The sequence below is a fragment of the Oncorhynchus gorbuscha genome, linkage group LG18 (assembly GCF_021184085.1).
Source record: "Oncorhynchus gorbuscha isolate QuinsamMale2020 ecotype Even-year linkage group LG18, OgorEven_v1.0, whole genome shotgun sequence".
NCBI lineage: Eukaryota > Metazoa > Chordata > Actinopteri > Salmoniformes > Salmonidae > Oncorhynchus > Oncorhynchus gorbuscha.
The window spans coordinates 8,842,836-8,868,593 of NC_060190.1; the positions used below are offsets into that span (position 1 = coordinate 8,842,836).

General features: G+C 46.8%; 1 protein-coding gene and 1 long non-coding RNA gene across 2 annotated transcripts in view; one reads left to right on the plus strand and one right to left on the minus strand.

The window, feature by feature from the left end:
- Nucleotides 1–2,258: 2,258 nt before the first annotated feature.
- LOC124003211 (regulating synaptic membrane exocytosis protein 1-like) overlaps nt 2,259–25,758 on the plus strand; it is a gene marked incomplete at its 3' end in the record, with an annotated part of 99,767 nt that continues 76,267 nt past the window's right edge. Inside the window, exon 1 of the mRNA XM_046311291.1 lies at nt 2,259–2,697. Coding sequence (XP_046167247.1) covers nt 2,528–2,697 — 170 coding nt within the window. The remainder of the gene's footprint in view (nt 2,698–25,758) is intronic.
- The window catches only part of LOC124004238, a 46,166-nt gene continuing 37,257 nt past the window's right edge, over nt 16,850–25,758 (minus strand). Inside the window, exons 2-3 of the long non-coding RNA XR_006833316.1 lie at nt 17,194–17,255; nt 16,850–17,077 (exon numbers count right to left, since the gene is read on the minus strand). This is a non-coding gene — a long non-coding RNA (uncharacterized LOC124004238). The remainder of the gene's footprint in view (nt 17,078–17,193; nt 17,256–25,758) is intronic.

Genomic DNA, 25,758 nt, shown 5'->3' on the forward strand with positions numbered 1-25,758 from the left:
TAATGCTTCCCCTCATAATGATGCTTTTATCAGCTGTTGGATATGGGGATATTCCCATATTAGGATTTCCTGTGGGAGATTTATACCGGTGAATAAGTATGATAATTGGACATGGATTGTCTCTGGCTACTGAGGATTTCCATCATATGATTGTACCCTAGGTTATGATTCTGTTATGATGAGGTTTACATTGCAGTTGTCTCCTTAGAAATCATATGATTGTACCCTAGGTTATGATTCTGTTATGATGAGGTTTACATTGCAGTTGTCTCCTTAGACATCATATGATTGTACCCTAGTTTCTGATTCTGTTATGATGAGGTTTACATTGCAGTTGTCTCCTTAGACATGACTGACCCACAGTATTGACGTCTATTACACCACGTTGATGCATCATGAAAACACCCATGTGTGTGCAGGAGTTTAACCACAGGCATAATGTAGACAATGTGTTTATGTAAAGCAAGTGTGTTTTCAGTTTGTTCTTTGTGAGCTATTGTCAGATTAAGACATATAACAGATGATATGACATGGCTATAGTTTATGTTTCCCCTCGTATTTCAAACCACCACCAACAAAACACCAACCCTGTTCTCAATTCAATTCACTATTCTGTTCCATTTCCGAGGGCTCTTTTACAACACAATGTTATGATAATGAAACCTGAAACCAATAGCCATCTCCATTTAGGTTACAGCAAGAGGCTAAAAATATCCAGTTCTGACTGCTAGTAGTCACGACCTAAATTATGACAGAATTCTGCACCACTGGTAGTTGACGTCAATACAGTACAGTCACTTCCTCGGTGACGTAATCGAACGGACTCGGTCGGTAGCATTGCCATCTGGTGGATGGACTCCGACTCGAGACCCGTAACATTACGTCATTGGAAAGAAACCGAAGCCAATGTTTGGGTCTGGGTTTCAATACAAACGGATGAATAGCCGACCATTAGAACTGATACTCGACAGCAACAACTTGAGCTACAATTAATAGGCTACAGTAAACTCTTAAATAACTACTCAATATGCCTCAGGCGTTTTCTGGAGAGTTTTGGGGAATCTTGGGACTAAGAATGTTTCAAATTAATTGAGTGCGCTTCATTGGTAATGAGAAAATAGTTGCACAGTCAGCATAACAGCGTAGGGGTTTTGACTTCAGTTCATTGACATGTATGTAAATTATACTGTATAGACTAGCCAGTATCATGGTCGTCGTGCATTTTTTGTTTAATATACTTCAAAAGACAAGGCTCGACAATGAAGTGAATGGATAGATAGTAAAAACTTGCATTAGCTGATTTAAAACTGTTGCAATTATGATACTTAGGAGTTGTGCGTAAATGTCTCTGTCCATGGTGCTGAAATGTTTTTCCTTTATCGTGACTGAGAAACGCATTGCAGGATGTCCATTGTACTGATCCTATTTTATTGACAATCAAATATGTTATTCGACTCTACTGATACACACTGTATGTTCATCCAGCTATATGTTATGTTGAATATTGTTTGAAATATAGCTGGTAAGGGTGATCGCCATTTGCATCTCTGACGCAACTTTAAGGAATCAAACTGAACGCTGTAAAGTCTAAGACGTTGAACTCTGTTTTTGGTTAATATTTGCAGGTGTGTGTGTGTGTGTGTGTGTGTGTGTGTGTGTGTGTGTGTGTGTGTGTGTGTGTGTGTGTGTGTGTGTGTGTGTGTGTGTGTGTGTGTGTGTGTGTGTGTGTGTGTGTGTGTGTGTGTGTGTTGTGCCAGCCAGGGTGGCGTGACTCCTGAAATAAGTGAGGTTGGAAAACGTGTTGTTCTTGCATGTTTTATCTTGGCCAGGTAGCAGTTGCAAATGAGAACTTGTTCTCAACTAGCCTACCTAATTCTCAAATTCGTAAAAGTGCGTGCACAATCATAAGGAAGAAAGATGTGAGCTCTGGGGGCTGCATTCCCATTGACTGTTCCATCTCCCTGTCAGTGGCAGCAACATTAGCAGTGCCGAGGCGGTGGCAGCACTGAGAGAGAGAGAGAGAGAGAGAGAGAGAGAGAGAGAGAGAGAGAGAGAGAGAGAGAGAAAGGGGGGGGGGTCACGCAACACACAGACTCTGCCTAACTTTACCACGGTCCAGCATCACCGAGCCCGTGACCGGTGGCGCGAGGGCATCACAGCTCAAAGCCAGTCCATCCAGAGGGTCCCTCGGCTTGCTTGTGTCATCTCTTGGCGTGGAGATGGGCTTCCCGTAAAACCGGCGGTGGTGGAGGGGAGCGGCGGGCCGGCGGGGGGTTGGGGGGAGAAGCGAGAGACTAGAGAGTGAGGAGGTGGAGAGAAAAAAAGCCGAGGAGGACGAGAAACAAAAGCACAACCGTGGGTGCCTGCAACAACCATGAGCCGCGGCGGCTTGCCCTACTCACCAGAGCTGCTGCTCTACCCGTGGACGATGTCGTGAGGTGTGGCTCGCAACGCTAAGCAGCAGGGATTCATTCAGTCAATCGAAACGACAGTAGCAAGCCAAGGAAGGCTGCTGCTGGTGGAAAAGATGTCGACCGCCTCGGTGGGGCCCCAGGGCGGCCCTCGCCCACCCACCGCGCCGCCGACCGTTCCCGAACTGCCGGACCTCAGCCATCTCACGGAGGAGGAAAGGAAAATAATCATGGCCGTAATGGATCGGCAGAAGGAGGAAGAGGAGAAAGAGGAAGCCGTGTTAAAGTAAGGACTACATTTCCTTTCCCTGAACGGTGGTCGGTGGAACCCCGAACGCAACACCCCCATTCACTAGCGAGGTGTCTGTGTCCAGAAGGCAGACGCACGAGCGGCCATCCGCCACCTATTAGTCCCAATATGTTACCAATATGCCTGTCGTTTACCATTGTAGTCACATTTCACACCCATTCAACCGCCACAACTCGTTGCATCCCCTATTGTTCCCTAATACTGGGCTGCAATTTCCGTATAGCCTACAGATGTTATAGCCCACGCTAACGGTGTTCCCTAATACTGGGTTGTAATTTCCGTATAGCCTACAGATGTTATAGCCCACGCTAACGGTGTTCCCTAATACTGGGCTGTAATTTCCGTATAGCCTACAGATGTTATAGCCCACGCTAACGGTGTTCCCTAATACTGGGCTGTAATTTCCGTATAGCCTACAGATGTTATAGCCCACGCTAACGGTGTTCCCTAATACTGGGCTGTAATTTCCGTATAGCCTACAGATGTTATAGCCCACGCTAACGGTGTTCCCTAATACTGGGCTGTAATTTCCGTATAGCCTACAGATGTTATAGCCCACGCTAACGGTGTTCCCTTGCTTGCCACTGAATGAATAATTCACGCCAGGTTGGATACTGGGGTTCGTTTTGGGATTCGGCTATTCGGGGGGGGGGGGGGGGGGGGATCACAGTTTATAGGCCTGTTAATGGTTTAGCTTTGCTGAAATCCAAGTATAGGCTATGCGCTCTTCTCCAAAGCCCCCACAAGGAACGTCAGGTGTAGCCTAGCCTATATGATTGATATTCATCCTAGTGTGGACACAGCTTACAAGGTGAATAGCTAATCAAGGTATCCTCGTCGTGACAGTCGATGGTGATGGAGGTAGTCATTGATAAGGACGGGGAAATCGGGTCAAACGAGATACAGGTGTAGCCTCGCGCGGGTGGCCGAGGAGGGGAGACGGGGTGTACCAGTGGGGGAGCACTGGATGAATTATACCACAGGACTGCGTGCACCCCTCCCTCTCTGAATCTTTCCATCTCTTCCTCCTCTCCCAAAGTATTTTTTGTTTTGTTGCTTTGACACCGCCGCGTATACAACCGACAACACCACCTTACCGAAGCAGCTTGATGGCTGGCAAGGCTTGGTAGCTGTCCTTAACACAACATCAACGGTGTGCAACATATCGCACTGTTGCTGTTTATGTCACCTGTTGCTGTTTATGACACCGTCGACGTCCAGCAAGATGATGGTGACATTAAAACTACAATGACGCTTCATTGCGAGCCTGGCACAAATCATTCGTATTTCATGGCCGACAATCGTGTTACACTGGTGTGGTGCCATTTTCTCCCTACCCTCGGCGATGAGTGAGAGTGGGTGTGGTTGCACTGGTTGGAAATCTCACCATGTGATGTAAGTCCGGGCATTCGAGCTAAGCATGATAGGGGGAATTGAAGCTCGACCAGTTATAGCCAATGTCTGGTTTTAAAACACCTCAAACCAGTATAAATTCAACTGATATCGAATGAATCAGTGATTGGACCTATTTTATTCGGAAAACGTGTATGCAGCGTGTAGGTGCCGTGCGCCTCTCGTGTTCAGCTCTAGTCCACTGTTGGCCTAAACATCTATTCTGTGCTCCTTCCCCCGTGAACGGATGTATAGGTTATTCTTTGGTTTTCCCACCGGTCGGTTCCCAACACAATGCAATGAGGTGAATGCAATGAGGTGAATGGAAGTCGCTTATATAATTTTGCATAAGACCATGTTAACGAGTTCGTGTGGTAATAGGGAACATCCATAGTGCACTACGTGACTTATGCTGTGTTACAAACATTCACTTTGCTCATCCTCACCGAAGGCTCAATCGTGTCCGATTTCCAACAGCAATACACGATGTAAGATATCTAGCCTGTTCAAAGTGATTTTTGACATCCTTGTTTGCTGCAATTGCATTGCACTGTTTCATTTCCTGGTTGAAGTCTGGGGGAGCCAGGGCTGGAGCTATCTCGTGCCTTGGGAGAGGAAGTGATGTATTTAATGTTCCATGAGGCTTGAGCCCTCCACAGCTTCTGTAAACAATGCCCTCATCATTTAGCCAATCATTTATATGATGATCCATGCACACGCAAAGGTCATGGCCAGTTGCTCTGCCATTGCTGTGGCTCTGTGTGCACAGTTGCACACGATTCCCTTTGAATATGAGAAGCTGTCATGTGTTGGCGGCCCTCAAGTTAAGGTCTGTATGTGGTGGTTCAGTGCTTCCAAGAGAAATGGTATAGAATCACAATAGCCTTGTGTCCGGAATGTTTATGGCATATGGGAGAATAGGGAATAGAGAGAGAGTGTGTGTGTGTGTGTGACAGAGAGAGAGAGAGAGAGAGAGAGGAATACTATAAGAAAGAAAAAAAGAAAGAGTGTGAAAGACTGGGGCTGTGTGTGAATTTTCCATGGATTCTGCGGGCATTCTCATTCTTCCTGTGCATCAGGGGCGCAACTTTGGTTTTGGAAGTGGGGGGGACCTAATTATAGTTTTTTTAAATCCAGTCGGATAAACACTCCAAACATCCTAACAGATTGCTCGGGAGGTGTCCACATGGTCCTAAAGTACACCTTGTTTTGTATCACATTCCAATGATAAAACTGGGGGGTGGGGGGATGCAATTTCAGAATGTGGTGGGGAGGGACATGTCTCCGACCCCAGTGAAAGTTGCGCCCCTGCTGTGCATCATGGGATGCATTGGGGAGACACACATTACTCGGACACGCAACTTCAGAACCATTCACACTGGGCACAGGTGTCAATTCAATGTCTATTCCACTTTGGTTCAATGTCATTTAATTGAGATGATGTGGAAACAACGTTGATGCAACCAGTGTGTGCCCAGTGGGTTGTTGCACATCGTTACTATACTCATGTATTTCCATTGAGCATTTAACGTCTAATACAGTCTAGTAGTATGGCACTGTGATCAGGGTCTTTTGAATAGACAGGGCGAGCATTAGGCCTATGGGTCCACGTTCTTGGCATGCGGCCATCCAAGAAATGACTTTCCCCATTCACTTCAGCTCAGTGAACGTTTCCGATGAACAATGAACAATGTAGCACATGATTATTACACATGCAATAGATGATATCAAGCGAGTCTGTCGCGACAATGATATAACATGGCCACACAGGCCCACCCGACTGTTCTGGGTGCTATTCATTAGACACCAAAAGGAAGAAAACGGACCAAAACGGGGAGGTACTACCTGAACTTGTCCAATAAAAAATTGTCCTTTTTGTTTCCCGTTGCAAAACGTTTTGCTACGGTGGGCACTAATGAATATGACCCAGGTGGTGATAAACTGACAGGTTCCTGTATCTCACCACCTCCACCTCCGTCATGGGAGAGGCCAGTGTGTCCAGGTCTGTTGCCCAGCCCAGAGGCCTCATCCTGGACTAATGATTACCCCTTAGGTCAGCCTGTGGGAACAGAGCACCTGGAGCTTCTGCTCTTAATGCTGGTGCTACTGTATCTGTACCGTGGGTGACTCATCTCTGTAGGTGTTGTTGCAGCAGATGCAGCAGGTGAAGAAAGATGACGTAGGCTATTGACTGTTGGACACGTGGCTTAAGAGAGATGGTATTACTGGACACTATAGACATGGTTGAGTGTGTAGTAGGAGTGCTGAGCACCATTCTAACACACTAATAAGCAGGTCTGAACTGAACACTGAACTAGCATGCTCAAAGAATTTACAGCATTTAGCAGTTAGCTACCGCCCCAATGTGATGAAACAACACTCGCTAACGAAACAGGAAATCTCCCCCTTAGAGCATTTGTGGTTTCAGTAAAGTAAATATAGAACCCCTTTCAAATATTGATGAGCTAACAGAGGTTGTAGAGTTTCTTAGAGGGGTGTATGAAGCAGAGGGAGAGAGAGAGGAAGAACCCTCATCATCAAAGATGGCGGAAGAGAGGAATCCTAGAGTATAGTAGATGGAAGGATTTGGAGGGTTTAGGATTAGTGGGGTACCAGGGAGAGCGCGAGTGCACACACACACACACACACACACACACACACACACACACACACACACACACACACACACACACACACACACACACACACACACACACACACACACACACACACACACACACACACACACACACACACACACACACACACACACACACACACACACACGTTGCCAATCTCTGCTTTACAGGGCTCCATAGGGCCCACAGAGTGCATCAGAAGGCCATGCAGGCACCACATCACCAGCCAGCCATAGGTCACTGTTAAATAGGTATACATGGGCAAGACGTGTAGCTGAGGTTAGTATGGAGGTTGTAGGGAGGAGATGGGAATGGAGGTCTGGAAGATCCAGTTATTTCCCCCCTCTGTGTTGAGGCTACAATGACGTGAAGGCTGTTGTATAGGAGACAGTCACTGGCAAATACACATAAATACACATTCACATACATGTACAAGTCTCTCAAACATTCAAATGCTCTGTGTACACCGTCCCAACCACCTAACACACAAGCTCACTATGTATGTATCCACAGCTGCGTCAGCTGCAGAGCTGGGAGGGCTGTGATGTGATTATTGATTGACAGACAGGGTCGGTGGTTGATGTTGACGTGGAGCGGGTGTCAGACCTGGTGGTGCACCCCGGGGGCTGCTGGGGGTTGGCTATGTACTCCATGGGAATATTTTGGCTTTTGTCAGCTTCTGACTGGCATACACCGACACACCGACACACACACACACACACCGACACACACACACGCACACGCACACGCACACGCACACACACACACACACACACACACACACACACACACACACACACACACACACACACACACACACACACACACACACACACACACACACACACACACACACACACACACACACACACACACACACACACACACACACACAGCTAGTGCTTCTCTGGCACTGAGACACTTGGTGTGTTTGTTCCAGACTGGGTACTCAGCTACTATACTAACATACATGCTGTGACACATCCTGTGACTATCCCTGATGTAATGATATCAAATGCTTAGATTCATCTCTGAATTTTGTTATGAGTAGTAATGCTTATGATTTGTTATCGAGATACTGTATGTTCTGTAACCCCTCCTATGGTAATGACCTGGGCTCTGAGTTCCCTCGTCAAGTCATGCAGTTGTAACTATTTGTCCATGTGTGGGATCAGCACCAGCTGAAAGGGTTGCCATGCCAACTCCTATTCCCTTCTGCCTTTTCATCTCCTCCCCTCTCCCTCCGTCCCACCTCCCTTTCGCCCCTGATGTGTCTCAGTGTCTTTAGTGTTCCTGGCTGGTTACTCCTGCCTCCTTCTACCCCCCAAATAACCCCTTTTCACCCCCCTACCCCCTATCCCTCACCCCCCTCTTCCCATCCTCCACCCTCCTGCTGTGTCTCAATGTCCCCATGTTTCCGGCTGGTTACTCTCCTCTTCCCAGCAATTAGCACTGTTCTGCTGTGGAGCTTCCTCTGCAGACTGGAGGGAGGTAACTGACCATAGCCACAGACACACGCACACACGCACGCACGCACGCACACACACACACACACACACACACACACACACACACACACACACACACACACACACACACACACACACACACACACACACACACACACACACACACACACACACACACACACACACACACACACACACACACACACACACACACACACACACACACACACACACACAGGGATAGAGGGAGAGAGGGAGAGAGAGAGAGAGAGGGAGAGAGAGAGAGAGAGAGAGAGAGAGAGAGAGAGAGAGAGAGGGGGAATGAATTGGGGAGAGAGAGGGGGAAAGATGGCATGGTGGGAAGGTGGAGAGAGAGGGAGAGAGAGAGAGGGGGAATGAATTGGGGAGAGAGAGAGGGGGAAAGATGGCATGGTGGGAAGGTGGAGAGAGAGAGAGAGAGGGAGAGGGAGAGAGGGGGAATGAATTGGGGAGAGAGAGAGGGGGAAAGATGGCATGGTGGGAAGGTGGAGAGAGAGAGAGGGAGAGAGAGGGAGGGGGAGAGAGAGAGAGAGAGAGAGAGAGAGAGAGAGAGAGAGAGAGAGAGAGAGAGAGGGGGAATGAATTGGGGAGAGAGAGAGGGGGAAAGATGGCATGGTGGGAAGGTGGAGAGAGAGAGAGAGAAATAAGGGGGAGGGGAGGGAGAAAGACATAGGGGAAATGGAGAGAATGAGTGTGGAGATTTCTCTGTGTGGTTTAATTCTCACGGCTGGAGGGAATGGTGAAGAGGGAGGATGTGTCCTTGGTGATGAACTCTGAACTCTTCCTGACTTATGTAGCTCTCCTGTTTCAGCCTTTAACATTTCTTCTGGCACAAGAACTGTGAGTTATAGCGACAGTATCCTATTTCATATTATTTTATATTGTTGGCACCCGTGACAGCTGGTTGGTGAATTGGGGATTTTTCCATTAAACATGGGGTCACACATTAATTGGGTAGAACAACTGCCTTCCCTCTTCAGGGATACATGTCCAGGAAGGCATGTGAAGCCAGGTTCTAAACACTTATATGGCCAGACACTTCACACCATCACAACACGTCCCCAAATGGTTCCCATGAGGGAACATAAATACCCTCTGTCTCTAGACATGAAAGTATTCCCTCTCTTCTGATATCTCACAGTTCAAATGAACACAAACTGCTATTTTTTCTTAATCAGAGAGCTGAAGGTTTCAAGGTTTCCGGGAGAAAAATGTTAATGTTGAATTATGGAACAGCTCTGGAAATAGCACACACTTGGAAGTGGCCTCCTGAAATATTTAAATATACAGTTTGCTTGCTCTGGCTATGCTGTTGATGTCCCACATCTCTAACCTGTTTCAATTTCCCCTCCGTTGTTGAATTTCTCCTAATAAGAAGTGTATATTTATTGGGCATGGCTTTGTTTATGTCTGTGTGTGTATGTGTGTTTGTGTGTGTGTGAGTACTTGCATGCGTCCGTCAGTGGTTGTGTGTGTGTGTGAGTGTGTGTGTGTGTCTGTGTGTGTGTGTGTATTTGTGTGTGTAACTTGTCAATGCCTTAACACTTATTATGAGAAGATCACTACCTATAACTACCTTGATGTGGTGTTCAGTCTACCTGATGCATTTCTGAGCTGTTTGAATAGGGTCCCAGTTGTCTCCATAGAAACTTCCATTCTTGAAGACTGGGGCTCTGTTCAAATAGTCAGCAACTTTTATTATTCACACCAGCATCTGGTTTGCAGCAAAAGACGGTGCATCTCCCTGCTAACACACACAAACACATGCACACGCACACTATGGTTGATGTGTCTGTATCTAGTGGATGTTGGCTCTCACACAATCTTTTCTTTTAATTAGAATAACTCAGAGGCACTTGGGTGTAACTGAAACACCTGGAGGAACGATCATGTGTGGAAGGAGCACAGTATGTGTGTGTGAGTGAGAGAGAGTTGTGTCAGTGTGTGTGTATGTGAGTTGTGTTAATGTGTGCGTTTGTGTCAGTTTGTGTGTGTGTGTGTCAGTGTGTGTGTGTGTGTGTGTGTGTGTGTGTGTGTGTGTGTGTGTGTGTGTGTGTGTGTGTGTGTGTGTGTGTGTGTGTGTGTGTGTGTGTGTGTGTGTGTGTGTGTGTGTGTGTGTGTGTGTGTGTGTGTGTGTGTGTGTGTGTGTGTGTGTGTGTGTGTGTGTGTGTGTGTGTGTGTGTGTGTGTGTGCACGGCTGTTTTCTCAGTGGGGTGTAATTTCTCTATGCGGCAAGCAGCTCAGGTGGAACTCGGCTGCATGTCAAGGAAAAGCTGCCCATTCTGTTCATTTTGTCTTGCAACCTTTTGTTTCCATAGCAAGTTTGATGGAGCAATTTTGGCACTGTCAGAGTCATAATCACTGTGTGTGTGTGTGTGTGTGTATGTATGAGGATCATAGAGAGTTCAAGGTATGTGTTTATTTGTGTACTCTATGTACGTTATTAGGGTTAGTAGTTCAGTGTGTGTGCCCTCTATCTCTGGTGGGAAAAGGCCTCCTGCCTTTGTCTGTGTGGTTACACCTGGGCTCCACTGCATCCTGGTTAATAATTTTCTGTTCCACGTAATCAACTCCTCCGGATATTTGAATAGAGTATATATGTGTTGTTGAGAAGTTTATCAGTGGCTAGTGTATTAGGTACACCCGTCTAGTACCGGGTTGGACCTCCCCTTTGTCTCCAGAACGGCCTGAATTCTCTGGGGCATGGAAACGTTGCTCAATTGGTATCAAGGGACCTAATGTGTGCCAGGAAAACATTACCCACACCATTACACCACCACCACCAGCATGTACTGTTGACCCCAGGCAGGATGGGGCCATGGACTCATGCTACTTACGGATGCCATCAGCATTACACAAGAGAACCCGGGATTCGTTGGACCAGACAATGTTTTTCCACTCCTCAATAGTCAAGTGTTGGAGATCGCGTGTCCACTGGAGCTTCTTCTTCTTCTTGCCTCTGGTGTCAAAGGTTGCATGTTCGAATCCAGCACTAGAAAATTGTGCCCAACTTTGACCTTAACCATTCCGAGTTAATGCCTAAATTGAACCCTTTCAAAATTCTTAGTTATTAATGCCTAAACATAAAGGGGAACTTCACCCTGGGGGAATCTGGGCTTGTTTTCATCATGTCTGAGGCATTTCTAGGTTAGTGTTATGAGTTTCACATATAATTGCCCAGGAAGAAGGCAGGTCAGGGCTTCGTGCGCTGAATGATACACCCTATGACAGCTTCAAGTGTGTTGATGATGGGGCGTGAGATCTAAAAAGTAATGTAGTCCCGCTTTGTGGCATTTCGCAAAGGCTCTATGTTATACTGATCGCACTATACGTTTCTGTAGGTGTAGATATGGTTCTCCTTGTTCGAAAGAGCCATTATGCATTTTTTAGTGATGTTCCTGTTGGCCGATTCATTGCTAAATACACAAGCAGAGAACAACATTTCAGTCTCTGAATTACTACAACTTGTGTTGGGCGGTACTTCATGCTCTGGCCCCGATCCTCCACAAAGGCTTTTTGAAAAGGAGGCGGACACTACTGTGACAACAATCCTTTGGGCAAAACCGAAAGAACTGACCAGACACAATGGCTTCAAGTGATTCCTCTCATCAACACAAATTCGATGATGGAGCATCTATTAGCTTTATGGTGACATTCAACCATACATGATTCAACTGGATATATAGCAAATAGGATTCGAAACAAAGAGTTGCATTTAGCTAACATTAGAAGATTAGCTCCCAAGTGGCACAGAGGTCTAAGGCACTGCACCTCAGTGCTAGAGGCGTCACTACAGACCCTGGTTTGATTCCAGGCTGTATCATAATCGGTTGTGATTGGGAGTACATTAGGGCGGCGCACAATTGGCCCAGCGTCATCCTGGTTATGGTTTGGCCGGGGTAGGCCGTCATTATAAATAATTATTTGTTCTTAACTGACTTGCCTAGTTGGATAAAAGTTTGATAAAAATAAAAAGCTACAGCCGATGCCAGCTAAATTGTTATGCGACACAGCTCGCATTTGTAACTTGTTAGCAAACATGTAACATCAGCAACTGAAAATCATTTTACTAGCTGGCTATTCTGGTGGTTAATTTCGGTATTATCAAATGCGGAGAGACAAAATTATCGCACAAGTCAGAGTTCTACTTAAACTCAATCTTTATTCACTTATTAATAAGGAGAGCAGCTCACACCACACACACAAGTGAATGATATGAGTGCTCCACAATAACAATGGCTGGTCGAAAGAACCACACTTAGATGATTCACTGAGAGCCCCGACACAAAGGATACAAACACCTTTTATAGCAAAGATCCACCCCCTTAGTCTACATGACAAACTACAGATGTGTGGAATGGGTCATAAGGTTAGGATTTGTATGAAATATACTAATAATTCACAGCAGACAGTATCTGCTGTAAAGACCGTTCTCATTGTGTAGAAACCAGGGTCTGGCCCCCAACACAAGCTTTATCTCATAATTATCCATACCCAAGCCATCGCTTCCTGGTACCTTCCAGTCAAACCGACGCAATCTCCCTCACATGACTGGAATGTGGCCTAAGGCATTGTAAATCTACTTGTCAGCATGAAGCCCCAGTGGCCCAATCTCAGTTCACACAGACACAATAGAGTTCTAAGAACCCCCTATTCTGTTGCATAAAACAACCATATGATGCAATACCAGCATTATAACATAATCTTGTAATTGCGCTCTCACACTATGTCACATAATCGATGAGGGTGGAAATTGGTTATGATTATGACCGTGGATGCATTTCAATCTCACAAATAGATGCCAGATAGGATTCCAAACAGATGTAAATAACAAGTATTGCATATCCAGCACGCTAGAAGGCTACGTTTACTAGCCGTCAGTGAGGAGAAACAATAATACAACAATTTACTGTTGTAAATCTCTAAAACGGAAACTGGTTTCACTATAAAAATATTTGCCTAAGCATGCTTGATAGACATGGCTGAAGGTACAGTAGATACTGTCTGCCTATCTAGGCTCATTTGTACGGTCTGGTCACTGTGAAAAGATTGCGTGTTATGCCATATTTCTTTCTATTAGGCTAGATATCGTTATAAATGTAAACTCTGTGCCTGTGCATATATGTGCATGTTCAATTAGTCTACCCTAATGGTGATGTTATGCTGGCATGGTTGTTCAATCTGGACAATGGAGTATAATTTGAGTTTGTTTTTTTGTCTTACCGACAATATTGTGTGGTGCCTGGGCTTCTTCCTGTTGTGGATTCTAGATACAGAAACATAATTCATTTGCCTGTGTGTGTCAATGTAGCAGAACTGTGTCCCGTGTACTGTATCCCTCTCTCGGGATTAGACATTATGCTGGATTTCAAGCAGATGACTCATGAGGAGCTGAATGGCAGTTTGATCATGACAACACTACTCACACAGCTTTACAAGTATTCCCAGAATTTACTGATTGTTTCTTTGGAATGGCAATCACAGTGGGTGCTCTGGTCAGAGGGTGCCCTCACCCCCACCCGCCCGAGACGCCGGCAAGGCAAGGCAAGGCCCCGCCCTCGTCCCAAATAAATTTTCCAAGAAAAACCAAGCCATGCCTGATGCCCGACAGTTAAGAAAAAAGTATTATTTCCAATGATGGCTTACCAGGGAACAGTGGGTTAACTGCCTTGTTCAGGGGCAGAACGCCAGATTTTTCTTACCTTGTCAGCTCAGGGATTTAATCAAGCAACCTTTCGGTCCCAACGCTCTAACCAGTAGGCTACCTGCTGCCCCTAACTACCAGGACCAGCGCACACACCACTCACAGCATAAAACTACCCATAACCACCAGCACCAGCACACACACCGCTCACAGCATGAAGCCAAACCACAAAACATAAATAAATAATAACAATAATCCCGTCCTCACCCCTGATTGGAGGACCTCAAACATTTAACCTGTACATTTCTGTATATACTTACTTCAACACTCATCAATTCCACCCATCAGACAGCCACAGATCAACCCCAATAAATCACAGATTGTTCCCAATAAATCATCATTCAACCATTTCCTCTCGCAATACATCCCTCCATTCTCCCATGGTGTCTCACTAGGGACATATAACATTCTTGTTGAATACCCAGTTCTCTTGAGTTAGCATTAAATAGTGTACACTCCCCTGTATTTTAGAATTGGACAAATAAACAAACATTCTTTGGATATCTGAATGTCTAATATCTCTACAGCTTATATAAATATCTTCTGTGAATCCATAAGGGCAGACAATTTTCAAAGATTGATAGAAAACTCCATATTTATTTGATGGTGGTTCTACATCAGGGCTCTCCAAACCTGTCCTGGTGAGGCACTGTTCTGTAGGTTTTCACGTCAACTCTAATCTAGCACACCTGATTCTAATAATTAGCTGGTTGATAAACTGAACCAGGTTAGTTACAACTGGGGTGGGAGCGAAAAACCTACAGGAGGGTAGATCTCCAGGAACAGGGTTGGAGTTAAAACCTACAGGAGGGTAGATCTCCAGGAACAGGTTTGGAGTTCAAATCTACAGGAGGATAGATCTCCATGAACAGAGTTGGAGTTAAAACCTACAGGAGGGTAGATCTCCAGGAACAGGGTTGTAGTTAAAACCTACAGGAGGATAGATCTCCAGGAACAGGATTGGCGTTAAAACCTAGAGGAGGATAGATCTCCAGGAACAGGGTTGGCATTAAAACCTACAGGAGGGTAGATCTCCAGGAACAGGGTTGTAGTTAAAACCTACAGGAGGATAGATCTCCAGGAACAGGGTTGGCGACCCCTGTTCTACATGGTCTTGTGCTTTGCCACACTGGCTGTGTTTACACAGGCAGCCCAATTCAGGCCTTTTTCCCACTCATTGGCTTCGGTACACTGGCAATTGTGTTCGGCATTTGGGAGCTGGAGAAGCTGAGACTCTTTGTGCTTATGGTGATGGCCTGCCCTGTCTGCGGTGAACGGTCAGCTGGATAAGACTCTGCCGAAAGTGGTGTAGGGCCACTTATCCATTAACTGTTTGGCCCTCTTGCAGAAAATTTGCTGGTACTGCATTTTATACTCTTTGTGGATGGGATGTAGGGCAACACGCCTTGTTGGTAAAGGTATCAACTGAATGGGAGCGGCTAGGGTCTTGTTTAGGGATAATGAGGGGACACTGGGAGCTGCTTTTGAGAGGAAAGATAAGTCAACAAAGTAAATGGGCTGGGGGGCTAAAGAAGGTGTGAAAAGTTCTTACGCAATATAAATGTTTGTGTATGGGAGATTGAGGAGAAATGGCAACTCAATCGCTCTCATACACAACAATACATTTACTGTCTAAGCACAACCAAAAAACCCTTCCTCATCTCAAAGTACTGTATGTAAACCTCCCCCAGCCCATTGACAATGACAGATCATTCTTGTTAATAGAATCCCTTTGCAGGGGAATTTTGTAGACATGCTTATTGTGTTTTGAGAATCTGCAGAGAAGAATGAGGTGGTTGTGTCAGTGTCCATTGTTGGTGTCATGCCGTTGGCCTGAGGGTAGGTTTATGACAGTCATAAATACCTCTTTCATCCATTTTCCTCTCTCTACCCTACTGCTGGTACATTTGCAAACCCTTTGTTATGCAGGTGAATGAGGACCCAAAAGCGACTTGGCGAAAACAGAGTCTTTATTCCAGTAAAGGATATAGGCAATACTCCTGGACAGTCAGAGCAGAAAACAAAACATAAAAAACTTAATTCCACTCGTAGTGACGAGGACAGACTGGAGACTCGACCAATAACTGTAGGTTGCCTCGGGAAGGCACCGACCGTAGCAGACTCAGACACCTGCTCACACGCAGAATCTGAGGGAAAAAAGACACGACAGGGCGAGACAAAGACACAGCACGGCGAACAATATACAAGGATCCGACAGGACAGAAACGGAAAACAAGGGGAGAAATAGGGACTCTAATCAGAGGGCAAGATACGGAACAGGTGTGAAAAGACTAGATGATTGAGTAGGGAAATAGGAAAAGCTGGGAGCAGGAACGGAACGATAGAGAGAAGAGAGAGAGGGAGGGAGAGAGAAAAAGGGAACGAACCTAATAAGACCAGCAGGGGGAAAACGAACAGAAGGGAAAGCAAAATGACAAGACAATATAAGACAAAACATGACACCCTTTGGTTAACATAGATATTCTGGGAACATCAGAAGGTGGGGGGGAAATGAACTATATTCTGGTAATCTGATCAATTGAACATATGCAGTGGTACTTAATGAATATGATGTCAGTTCGGTTGTCATCTGAGACATTCTCATCAATGATAAGATGATGTGTATGTGTAATTCTGTGTGATTAGTTAGGTATTTAGTAAATTAATAATTAAACCCAATTTTGTATTGCTGATTCAACTTGTTAGCCAGGGTTTGTGCAGATAACCAAGAATTTACAACTTTCAGATGAGACTGAATTAAGATGACGATTAATATTGACTGCTATTGATATAATAATAACTAGGTCTTTAAGAGTTTATTCGGAAGATAACAGCCTATAAATATTATTTTGTGGTGCCACGACTCTCTAGTTAATTACATTTACATGATAAGCTCAATCAGGTAATATTAATTACGGAGAAATTATTTTATAGAATAGCATGTCATATCACTTAATCCGGCATAGCCAAAGACATGACACTGGTTTCTGTCCCACAATCCTGTTGTGCTCCATAACCGCAAAGTGTGTCTGCTCCCTCATGTATGTGTACACACAATGCCCCCGCTTTGGGATATTTCTTCAGCAGGGTACTGTGGAATGACTCCAGATAACCTGAGTTTTACAAAAAGAAAAGGCAAAAAGCGGGGTACCCAATTCATGTTTATAACATGTGTACTGTAAATTGATCTATCTTAGCCGTCAGCTTGTAAATATTTTGGCCAACTTACCTAAACCTTGTGCAGAACTAGGGGTTGGAAGCGCATGTTGGTGGAATCAGATTCTGTACCACCTACAACAAAATACAGAACAATACACAATTTAACCACCACACTCATTGTATTTTAAAACATTTTATTTATTTATTTTGTTTCACCTTTATTTAACCAGGTCGGCAAGTTGAGAACAAGTTCTCATTTACAATTGCGACCTGGCCAAGATAAAGCAAAGCAGTTCGACACATACAACAACACAGAGTTACACATGGAGTAAAACAAACTTACAGTCAATAATACAGTAGAAAAATAAGTCTATATACAATGTGAGGTGAGATAAGGGAGGTAAAGGCAAAAAAAGGCCATGGTGGCGAAGTAAATACAAATAGCAAGTAAAACATTGGAATGGATGATTTGCAGTGGAATAATGTGCAAAGTAGAGATATAAATAATGGGGTGCAAAGGAGCAAAATAAATAAATACAGTAGGGAAAGAGGTAGTTGTTTGGGCTAAATTATAGATGGGCTATGTACAGGTGCAATAATATGTGAGCTGCTCTGGCAGCTGGTGCTTAAAGCTAGTGAGGGAGATAAGTGTTTCCAGTTTCAGAGATTCTTGTAGTTTGTTCCAGCAGAGAACTGGAAGGAGAGGCGGCCAAAGGAAGAATTGGTTTTTGGTATTGATCTCTATTAGACTGGCTAGCTAAGCATACCTAACATGACTATTTCAATGTTGTCAGCTTGCTGTTAGTTAATAACTAGTTTCACTAAATTGGCAGCAAGATTACTAGCCAGCTGAGACGGGCTGAGAACAAACTAACCAACGAGTTATACACGTTTGTCATTACTACCAACACACAAACAGAGAGTAAGTTAGCTAAATCGATAATTCTATTTTTAGTAACGGAGTGTTTTCCAGACAAGGGTGGAATAGATGACTACCAAATTGAAATACCAAATAAGAGTAACATTAGCTATCTCACAGCAGCTAACGTCAGTTAAAGATAGAAACAACAAGCAAACATGTTCACTTTGCTGAAGGAAGCTACCAGTCTAGCAGTGACTACTATGATATAAGTTAAATTGATTGACAGTGTGTATACCTGAAATATAGCTATGTGATTTATCTGATGGCTTTCAGAGTTCAATACAGGACTGTAACTTTAGCTAGCTAGCTAACTTACCCAGCTAGTCCAGCTAGGCTAGCAAGCTAGCTAACGTTAGGTTACCACAAGCTGACAATCTTCCGTTTTGTTGTGAAGGTAAAAAAATGATGGTATCGCATCACTTCTCAGGTGGCGTCTAAATGGATTTACCCATCAGTTCAGCCTGAAAATCCCTCTGATAATCTTTGGTCACCACATCATTTTTGACAGCTGCATAATCAGGGTGAATCCCTGGTAGGTAGAAAGGTGAAATGTACCACATTTTGTTGCTTGTTTGTAATTATCACGACCAGGCACACCACACGGGCATGATGTACTTCCGGGTTGGAGCGAGTGGTCGCATCGGCACTTCGCTCCCGCGGGTAGTATAACTTTTTCATTACATTTCATTATATTTCATTATAGCACAATGGTTTGATTTGTCTAATCTTAGCAATTTCTTCTCAGCTAGCTACATAGCCGTCTTTGTATCAAAGATGATTGCGTAATTATCGTATTTCGCCGTCCTAACGTAGTCTTCACTAACCAGCTAGCTAACGTCCACTGATTAGCTGCACTGGAGAAACTATTACACTCAACTGAACGACTTGATTAGTGTAGTGTTAGCTAGCTACATAGCTGTCTTTGCTGTCTTCGTATCTTCGTATCCAAGATAATTGTGTTGTTTAGGTTTAGAGTGTGTAGTCTTAGAGTGATTATCTTAATTTACCGAGGTTAGCTAGCCAGCTATTTGTCGTCCTTAACGTAGGAGACTCTGCTAGCTAGCCAACGCTAGCCAACGTCTTCTGAATAGAACTCAACAACCCGGTCGCATTCACAGGTAGTATCACATTTTCACTTCATTTCATTACAGTACAACGGTTTGATTTGTTTGATCGTAGCTAGCTACATAGCTAGCTACATAGCCGTCTTTGTATCAAAGATAATTGTGTAGTCTAGAGCGATTTTCTAGGTTCGCTAGCCAGCTATTGTCGTTCTTTTAACGCAACGTAACGTAAACAACACTGCTAGCTAGCCAGCTAGCCCCCGAATAGCAACACTGCAGAAACTATTACACTCAACGGAACGACTTGATTAGTGTAGTGTCAACAACGCACCCACTGCCAGCTAGCCTACTTCAGCAGTACTGTATCATTTTAATCATTTTAGTCAATAAGATTCTTGCTACGTAGCTTAACTTTCTGAACATTCGAGACGTGTAGTCCACTTGTCATTCCAATCTCCTTTGCATTAGCGTAGCCTCTTCTGTAGCCTGTCAACTATGTGTCTGTTTATCCCTGTTCTCTCCTCTCTGCACAGACCATACAAACGCTCCACACCGCGTGGCCGCGGCCACCCTACTCTGGTGGTCCCAGCGCACACGACCCACGTGGAGTTCCAGGTCTCCGGTAGCCTCTGGAACTGCCAATCTGCGGTCAACAAGGCAGAGTTCATCTCAGCCTATGCCTCCCTCCAGTCCCTCGACTTCTTGGCACTGACGGAAACATGGATCACCACAGACAACACTGCTACTCCTACTGCTCTCTCTTCGTCCGCCCACGTGTTCTCGCACACCCCGAGAGCTTCTGGTCAGCGGGGTGGTGGCACCGGGATCCTCATCTCTCCCAAGTGGTCATTCTCTCTTTCTCCCTTTACCCATCTGTCTATCGCCTCCTTTGAATTCCATGCTGTCACAGTTACCAGCCCTTTCAAGCTTAAGGTTCCCTCGGAGAGTTCATCAATGAGCTTGATGCCTTGATAAGCTCCTTTCCTGAGGACGGCTCACCTCTCACAGTTCTGGGCGACTTTAACCTCCCCACGTCTACCTTTGACTCTTTCCTCTCTGCCTCCTTCTTTCCACTCCTCTCCTCTTTTGACCTCACCCTCTCACCTTCCCCCCCTACTCACAAGGCAGGCAATACGCTCGACCTCATCTTTACTAGATGCTGTTCTTCCACTAACCTCATTGCAACTCCCCTCCAAGTCTCCGACCACTACCTTGTATCCTTTTCCCTCTCGCTCTCATCCAACACCTCCCACACTGCCCCTACTCGGATGGTATCGCGCCGTCCCAACCTTCGCTCTCTCTCCCCCGCTACTCTCTCCTCTTCCATCCTATCATCTCTTCCCTCCGCTCAAACCTTCTCCAACCTATCTCCTGATTCTGCCTCCTCAACCCTCCTCTCCTCCCTCTCTGCATCCTTTGACTCTCTATGTCCCCTATCCTCCAGGCCGGCTCGGTCCTCCCCTCCCGCTCCGTGGCTCGATGACTCATTGCGAGCTCACAGAACAGGGCTCCGGGAAGCCGAGCGGAAATGGAGGAAAACTCGCCTCCCTGCGGCCCTGGCATCCTTTCACTCCCTCCTCTCTACATTTTCCTCCTCTGTCTCTGCTGCTAAAGCCACTTTATACCACGCTAAATTCCAAGCATCTGCCTCTAACCCTAGGAAGCTCTTTGCCACTTTCTCCTCCCTCCTGAATCCTCCTCCCCCCCTCCTCCCTCTCTGCAGATGACTTCGTCAACCATTTTGAAAAGAAGGTCGACGACATCCGATCCTCGTTTGCTAAGTCAAACGACACCGCTGGTTCTGCTCACACTGCCCTACCCTGTGTTCTGACCTCTTTCTCCCCTCTCTCTCCAGATGAAATCTCGCGTCTTGTGACGGCCGGCCGCCCAACAACCTGCCCGCTTGACCCTATCCCCTCCTCTCTTCTCCAGACCATTTCCGGAGACCTTCTCCCTTACCTCACCTCGCTCATCAACTCATCCCTGACCGCTGGCTACGTCCCTTCCGTCTTCAAGAGAGCGAGAGTTGCACCCCTTCTGAAAAAACCTACACTCGATCCCTCCGATGTCAACAATTACAGACCAGTATCCCTTCTTTCTTTTCTCTCCAAAACTCTTGAACGTGCCGTCCTTGGCCAGCTCTCCCGCTATCTCTCTCTGAATGACCTTCTTGATCCAAATCAGTCAGGTTTCAAGACTAGTCATTCAACTGAGACTGCTCTCCTCTGTATCACGGAGGCGCTCCGCACTGCTAAAGCTAACTCTCTCTCCTCTGCTCTCATCCTTCTAGATCTATCGGCTGCCTTCGATACTGTGAACCATCAGATCCTCCTCTCCACCCTCTCCGAGTTGGGCATCTCCGGCGCGGCCCACGCTTGGATTGCGTCCTACCTGACAGGTCGCTCCTACCAGGTGGCGTGGCGAGAATCTGTCTCCTCACCACGCGCTCTCACCACTGGTGTCCCCAGGGCTCTGTTCTTGGCCCTCTCCTATTCTCGCTATACACCAAGTCACTTGGCTCTGTCATAACCTCACATGGTCTCTCCTATCATTGCTATGCAGACGACACACAATTAATCTTCTCCTTTCCCCCTTCTGATGACCAGGTGGCGAATCGCATCTCTGCATGTCTGGCAGACATATCAGTGTGGATGACGGATCACCACCTCAAGCTGAACCTCGGCAAGACGGAGCTGCTCTTCCTCCCGGGGAAGGACTGCCCGTTCCATGATCTCGCCATCACGGTTGACTCCATTGTGTCCTCCTCCCAGAGCGCCAAGAACCTTGGCGTGATCCTGGACAACACCCTGTCGTTCTCAACCAACATCAAGGCGGTGGCCCGTTCCTGTAGGTTCATGCTCTACAACATCCGCAGAGTACGACCCTGCCTCACACAGGAAGCGGCGTAGGTCCTAATCCAGGCACTTGTCATCTCCCGTCTGGATTACTGCAACTCGCTGTTGGCTGGGCTCCCTGCCTGTGCCATTAAACCCCTTCAACTCATCCAGAACGCCGCAGCCCGTCTGGTGTTCAACCTTCCCAAGTTCTCTCACGTCACCCCGCTCCTCCGTTCTCTCCACTGGCTTCCAGTTGAAGCTCGCATCCGCTACAAGACCATGGTGCTTGCCTACGGAGCTGTGAGGGGAACGGCACCTCAGTACCTCCAGGCTCTGATCAGGCCCTACACCCAAACAAGGGCACTGCGTTCATCCACCTCTGGCCTGCTCGCCTCCCTACCACTGAGGAAGTACAGCTCCCGCTCAGCCCAGTCAAAACTGTTCGCTGCTCTGGCCCCCCAATGGTGGAACAAACTCCCTCACGACGCCAGGACAGCGGAGTCAATCACCACCTTCCGGAGACACCAGAAACCCCACTTCTTTAAGGAATACCTAGGATAGGATAAGTAATCCCTCTCACCCCCCTTAAGATTTAGATGCACTATTGTAAAGTGACTGTTCCACTGGATGTCATAAGGTGAATGCACCAATTTGTAAGTCGCTCTGGATAAGAGCGTCTGCTAAATGACTTAAATGTAAATGTAAATGATGACAAACAATAGTGAAAAACAAACGTTTCACAAAAGATATGGCCTCGAGTAGTTCTGAGATTACTGTGTGTTTGTCGTTCCAAGTGAACAACACCATTATTCAGCTTTTTGTGCACGCCCCCTCTACCTAGCGTGCGGGATCAGCATTCGCTATGAATGCCGGACCCTGTGGTTCACTATGAGCACACCCCCTCTACCTAGTGTGCGGTATCAGCATTTGCTATGAACGCCGGACTGTGTGGTTCACTTTTAGCAGGCCCCCTCTGCCTAGCGTGGGGTATCAGCATTCACTATGAATGCCGGACCCTGTGGTTCACTATGAGCACGCCCCCTCTACCTAGCGTGGGGTATCAGCATTCACTATGAACGCCGGACCCTGTGGTTCACTATGAGCACGCCCCCTCTACCTAGCGTGGGGTATCAGCATTCGCTATGAATGCCGGACCCTGTGGTTCACTATGAGCACGCCCCCTCTACCTAGCGTGGGGTATCAGCATTCGCTATAACATTTACATTTACATTTAAGTCATTTAGCAGACGCTCTTATCCAGAGCGACTATAAACGCCGGACCCTGAGGTTCACTATGAGCAGGCCCCCTCTACCTAGTGTGCAGTATCAGCATTCGCTATGAACGCCGGACCCTGAGGTTCACTATGAGCAGGCCCCCTCTACCTAGCGTGGGGTATCAGCATTCGCTATGAATGCCGGACCCTGTGGTTCACTATGAGCACGCCCCCTCTACCTAGCATGGGGTATCAGCATTTTCTATGAATGCCGGACCCTGTGGTTCACTATGAGCACGCCCCCTCTACCTAGCGTGGGGTATCAGCATTCGCTATGAATGCCGGACCCTGTGGTTCACTATGAGCACGCCCCCTCTTCCTAGTGTGCGGTATCAGCATTCGCTATGAACGCCGGACCCTGTGGTTCACTATGAGCAGGCACCCTCTACCTAGTGTGCGGTATCAGCATTCGCTATGAATGCCAGACCCTGTGGTTCACTACGAGCAGGCCCCCTCTACCTAGTGTGCGGTATCAGCATTCGCTATGAACGCCGGACCCTGAGGTTCACTATGAGCAGTCCCCCTCTTCCTAGCGTGGGGTATCAGCATTCGCTATGAACGCCGGACTCTGAGGTTCACTATGAGCAGGCCCCCTCTTCCTAGCATGCGGTATCAGCATTCGCTATGAACGCCGGACCCTGAGGTTCACTATGAGCAGGCCCCCTCTACCTAGCGTGGGGTATCAGCATTTTCTATGAATGCCGGACCCTGTGGTTCACTATGAGCACGCCCCCTCTACCTAGCGTGGGGTATCAGCATTCGCTATGAATGCCGGACCCTGTGGTTCACTATGAGCACGCCCCCTCTACCTAGCATGGGGTATCAGCATTTTCTATGAATGCCGGACCCTGTGGTTCACTATGAGCACGCCCCCTCTACCTAGCGTGGGGTATCAGCATTCGCTATGAATGCCGGACCCTGTGGTTCACTATGAGCACGCCCCCTCTTCCTAGTGTGCGGTATCAGCATTCGCTATGAACGCCGGACCCTGTGGTTCACTATGAGCAGGCACCCTCTACCTAGTGTGCGGTATCAGCATTCGCTATGAATGCCGGACCCTGTGGTTCACTACGAGCAGGCCCCCTCTACCTAGTGTGCGGTATCAGCATTCGCTATGAACGCCGGACCCTGAGGTTCACTATGAGCAGTCCCCCTCTTCCTAGCGTGGGGTATCAGCATTCGCTATGAACGCCGGACTCTGAGGTTCACTATGAGCAGGCCCCCTCTTCCTAGCATGCGGTATCAGCATTCGCTATGAACGCCGGACCCTGAGGTTCACTATGAGCAGGCCCCCTCTACCTAGCGTGTGGTATCAGCATTCGCTATGAACGCCGGACCCTGTGGTTCACTATGAGCAGGCCCCCTCTACCTAGCATGCGGTATCAGCATTCGCTATGAATGCCGGGCCCTGTGGTTCACTATGAGCAGGCCCCCTCTTCCTAGCATGCGGTATCAGCATTCGCTATGAACGCCGGACCCTGTGGTTCACTATGAGCAGGCGAATACACAGGGAGTTGAATCTTCCCGATTCTACCAGTGAAATGAATATGTGACGAGTTCTAGCTTGTGCCATTCTGCATACCAATGTTGTACTGCACCGGTTTTTGCCTGTTTGTGGTCGCCTGTTACCGTGCACAATTTTTGCCATTCTCTTTCGACCTCTCATCAATGAGCTGTTTTCACCCACAGGACCCACAGGACCCACAGGACTGCCACTGACTGGATGTTTTTGTTTGTCGCACCGTTCTCTGAAAAAAATAGACACCGTCGTGCGTGAAAAGCCCAGGAGGCCGGCTGTTTCTGAGATACTGGGAACGGCGCGCCTAGCACCGACGATCATAACACGCTCAAAGTTGCTTATGTCACTTGTTTTACCCATTGTAACGTTCAGTCGAACAGTAACTGAATGCCTTGATGCCTGTCTGCCTGCTTTGTATAGTAAGCCACGGCCACGTGAATCACTGTCTGTATGAGCAAACCATTTACGGGAACATACCTAATAAACTGGCCACTGAGTATAGCTAGATAATGACTCCTGGTCAGTGGTTGGTAGTTTAGCCAAACCCCACCCCTTACCGTAATACTTTCCCTCACTTCCAGTACAGTGGACCTTGTTGACATAAGCAGTGTGTGCTCTAGAGATAATGCAGATATAATGGACCATTTTCAGTAGATGATCAACATTGATATGAAGACAATTCCATATGACCTTTACATTCCCATTTGTCACCTCAGACTCCTCTCCTCTGTCTCCAGAGTGGGCGGGAGGAGAGACAGGATGAGAGCAAGGACAGAGAACAGAGAAGTGAAGTATGAGAGGGAGGAGAGAGAATAGAGGGAAGAGAGGAAGGAGAGGAATGGGCTTGGAGCAGATGGTGAAATATGGAGAGAGCCCTCTTCATTTACTTTACACACTGACGAGAACAACATTATGGAGAGAGGGAGGGAGTGAGAAAGTGAGAGAGAGAGTGCGGAGAACACAACATTATGGAGAGAGGGAGGGAGTGAGACAGTGAGAGAGAGTGCGGAGAACACAAC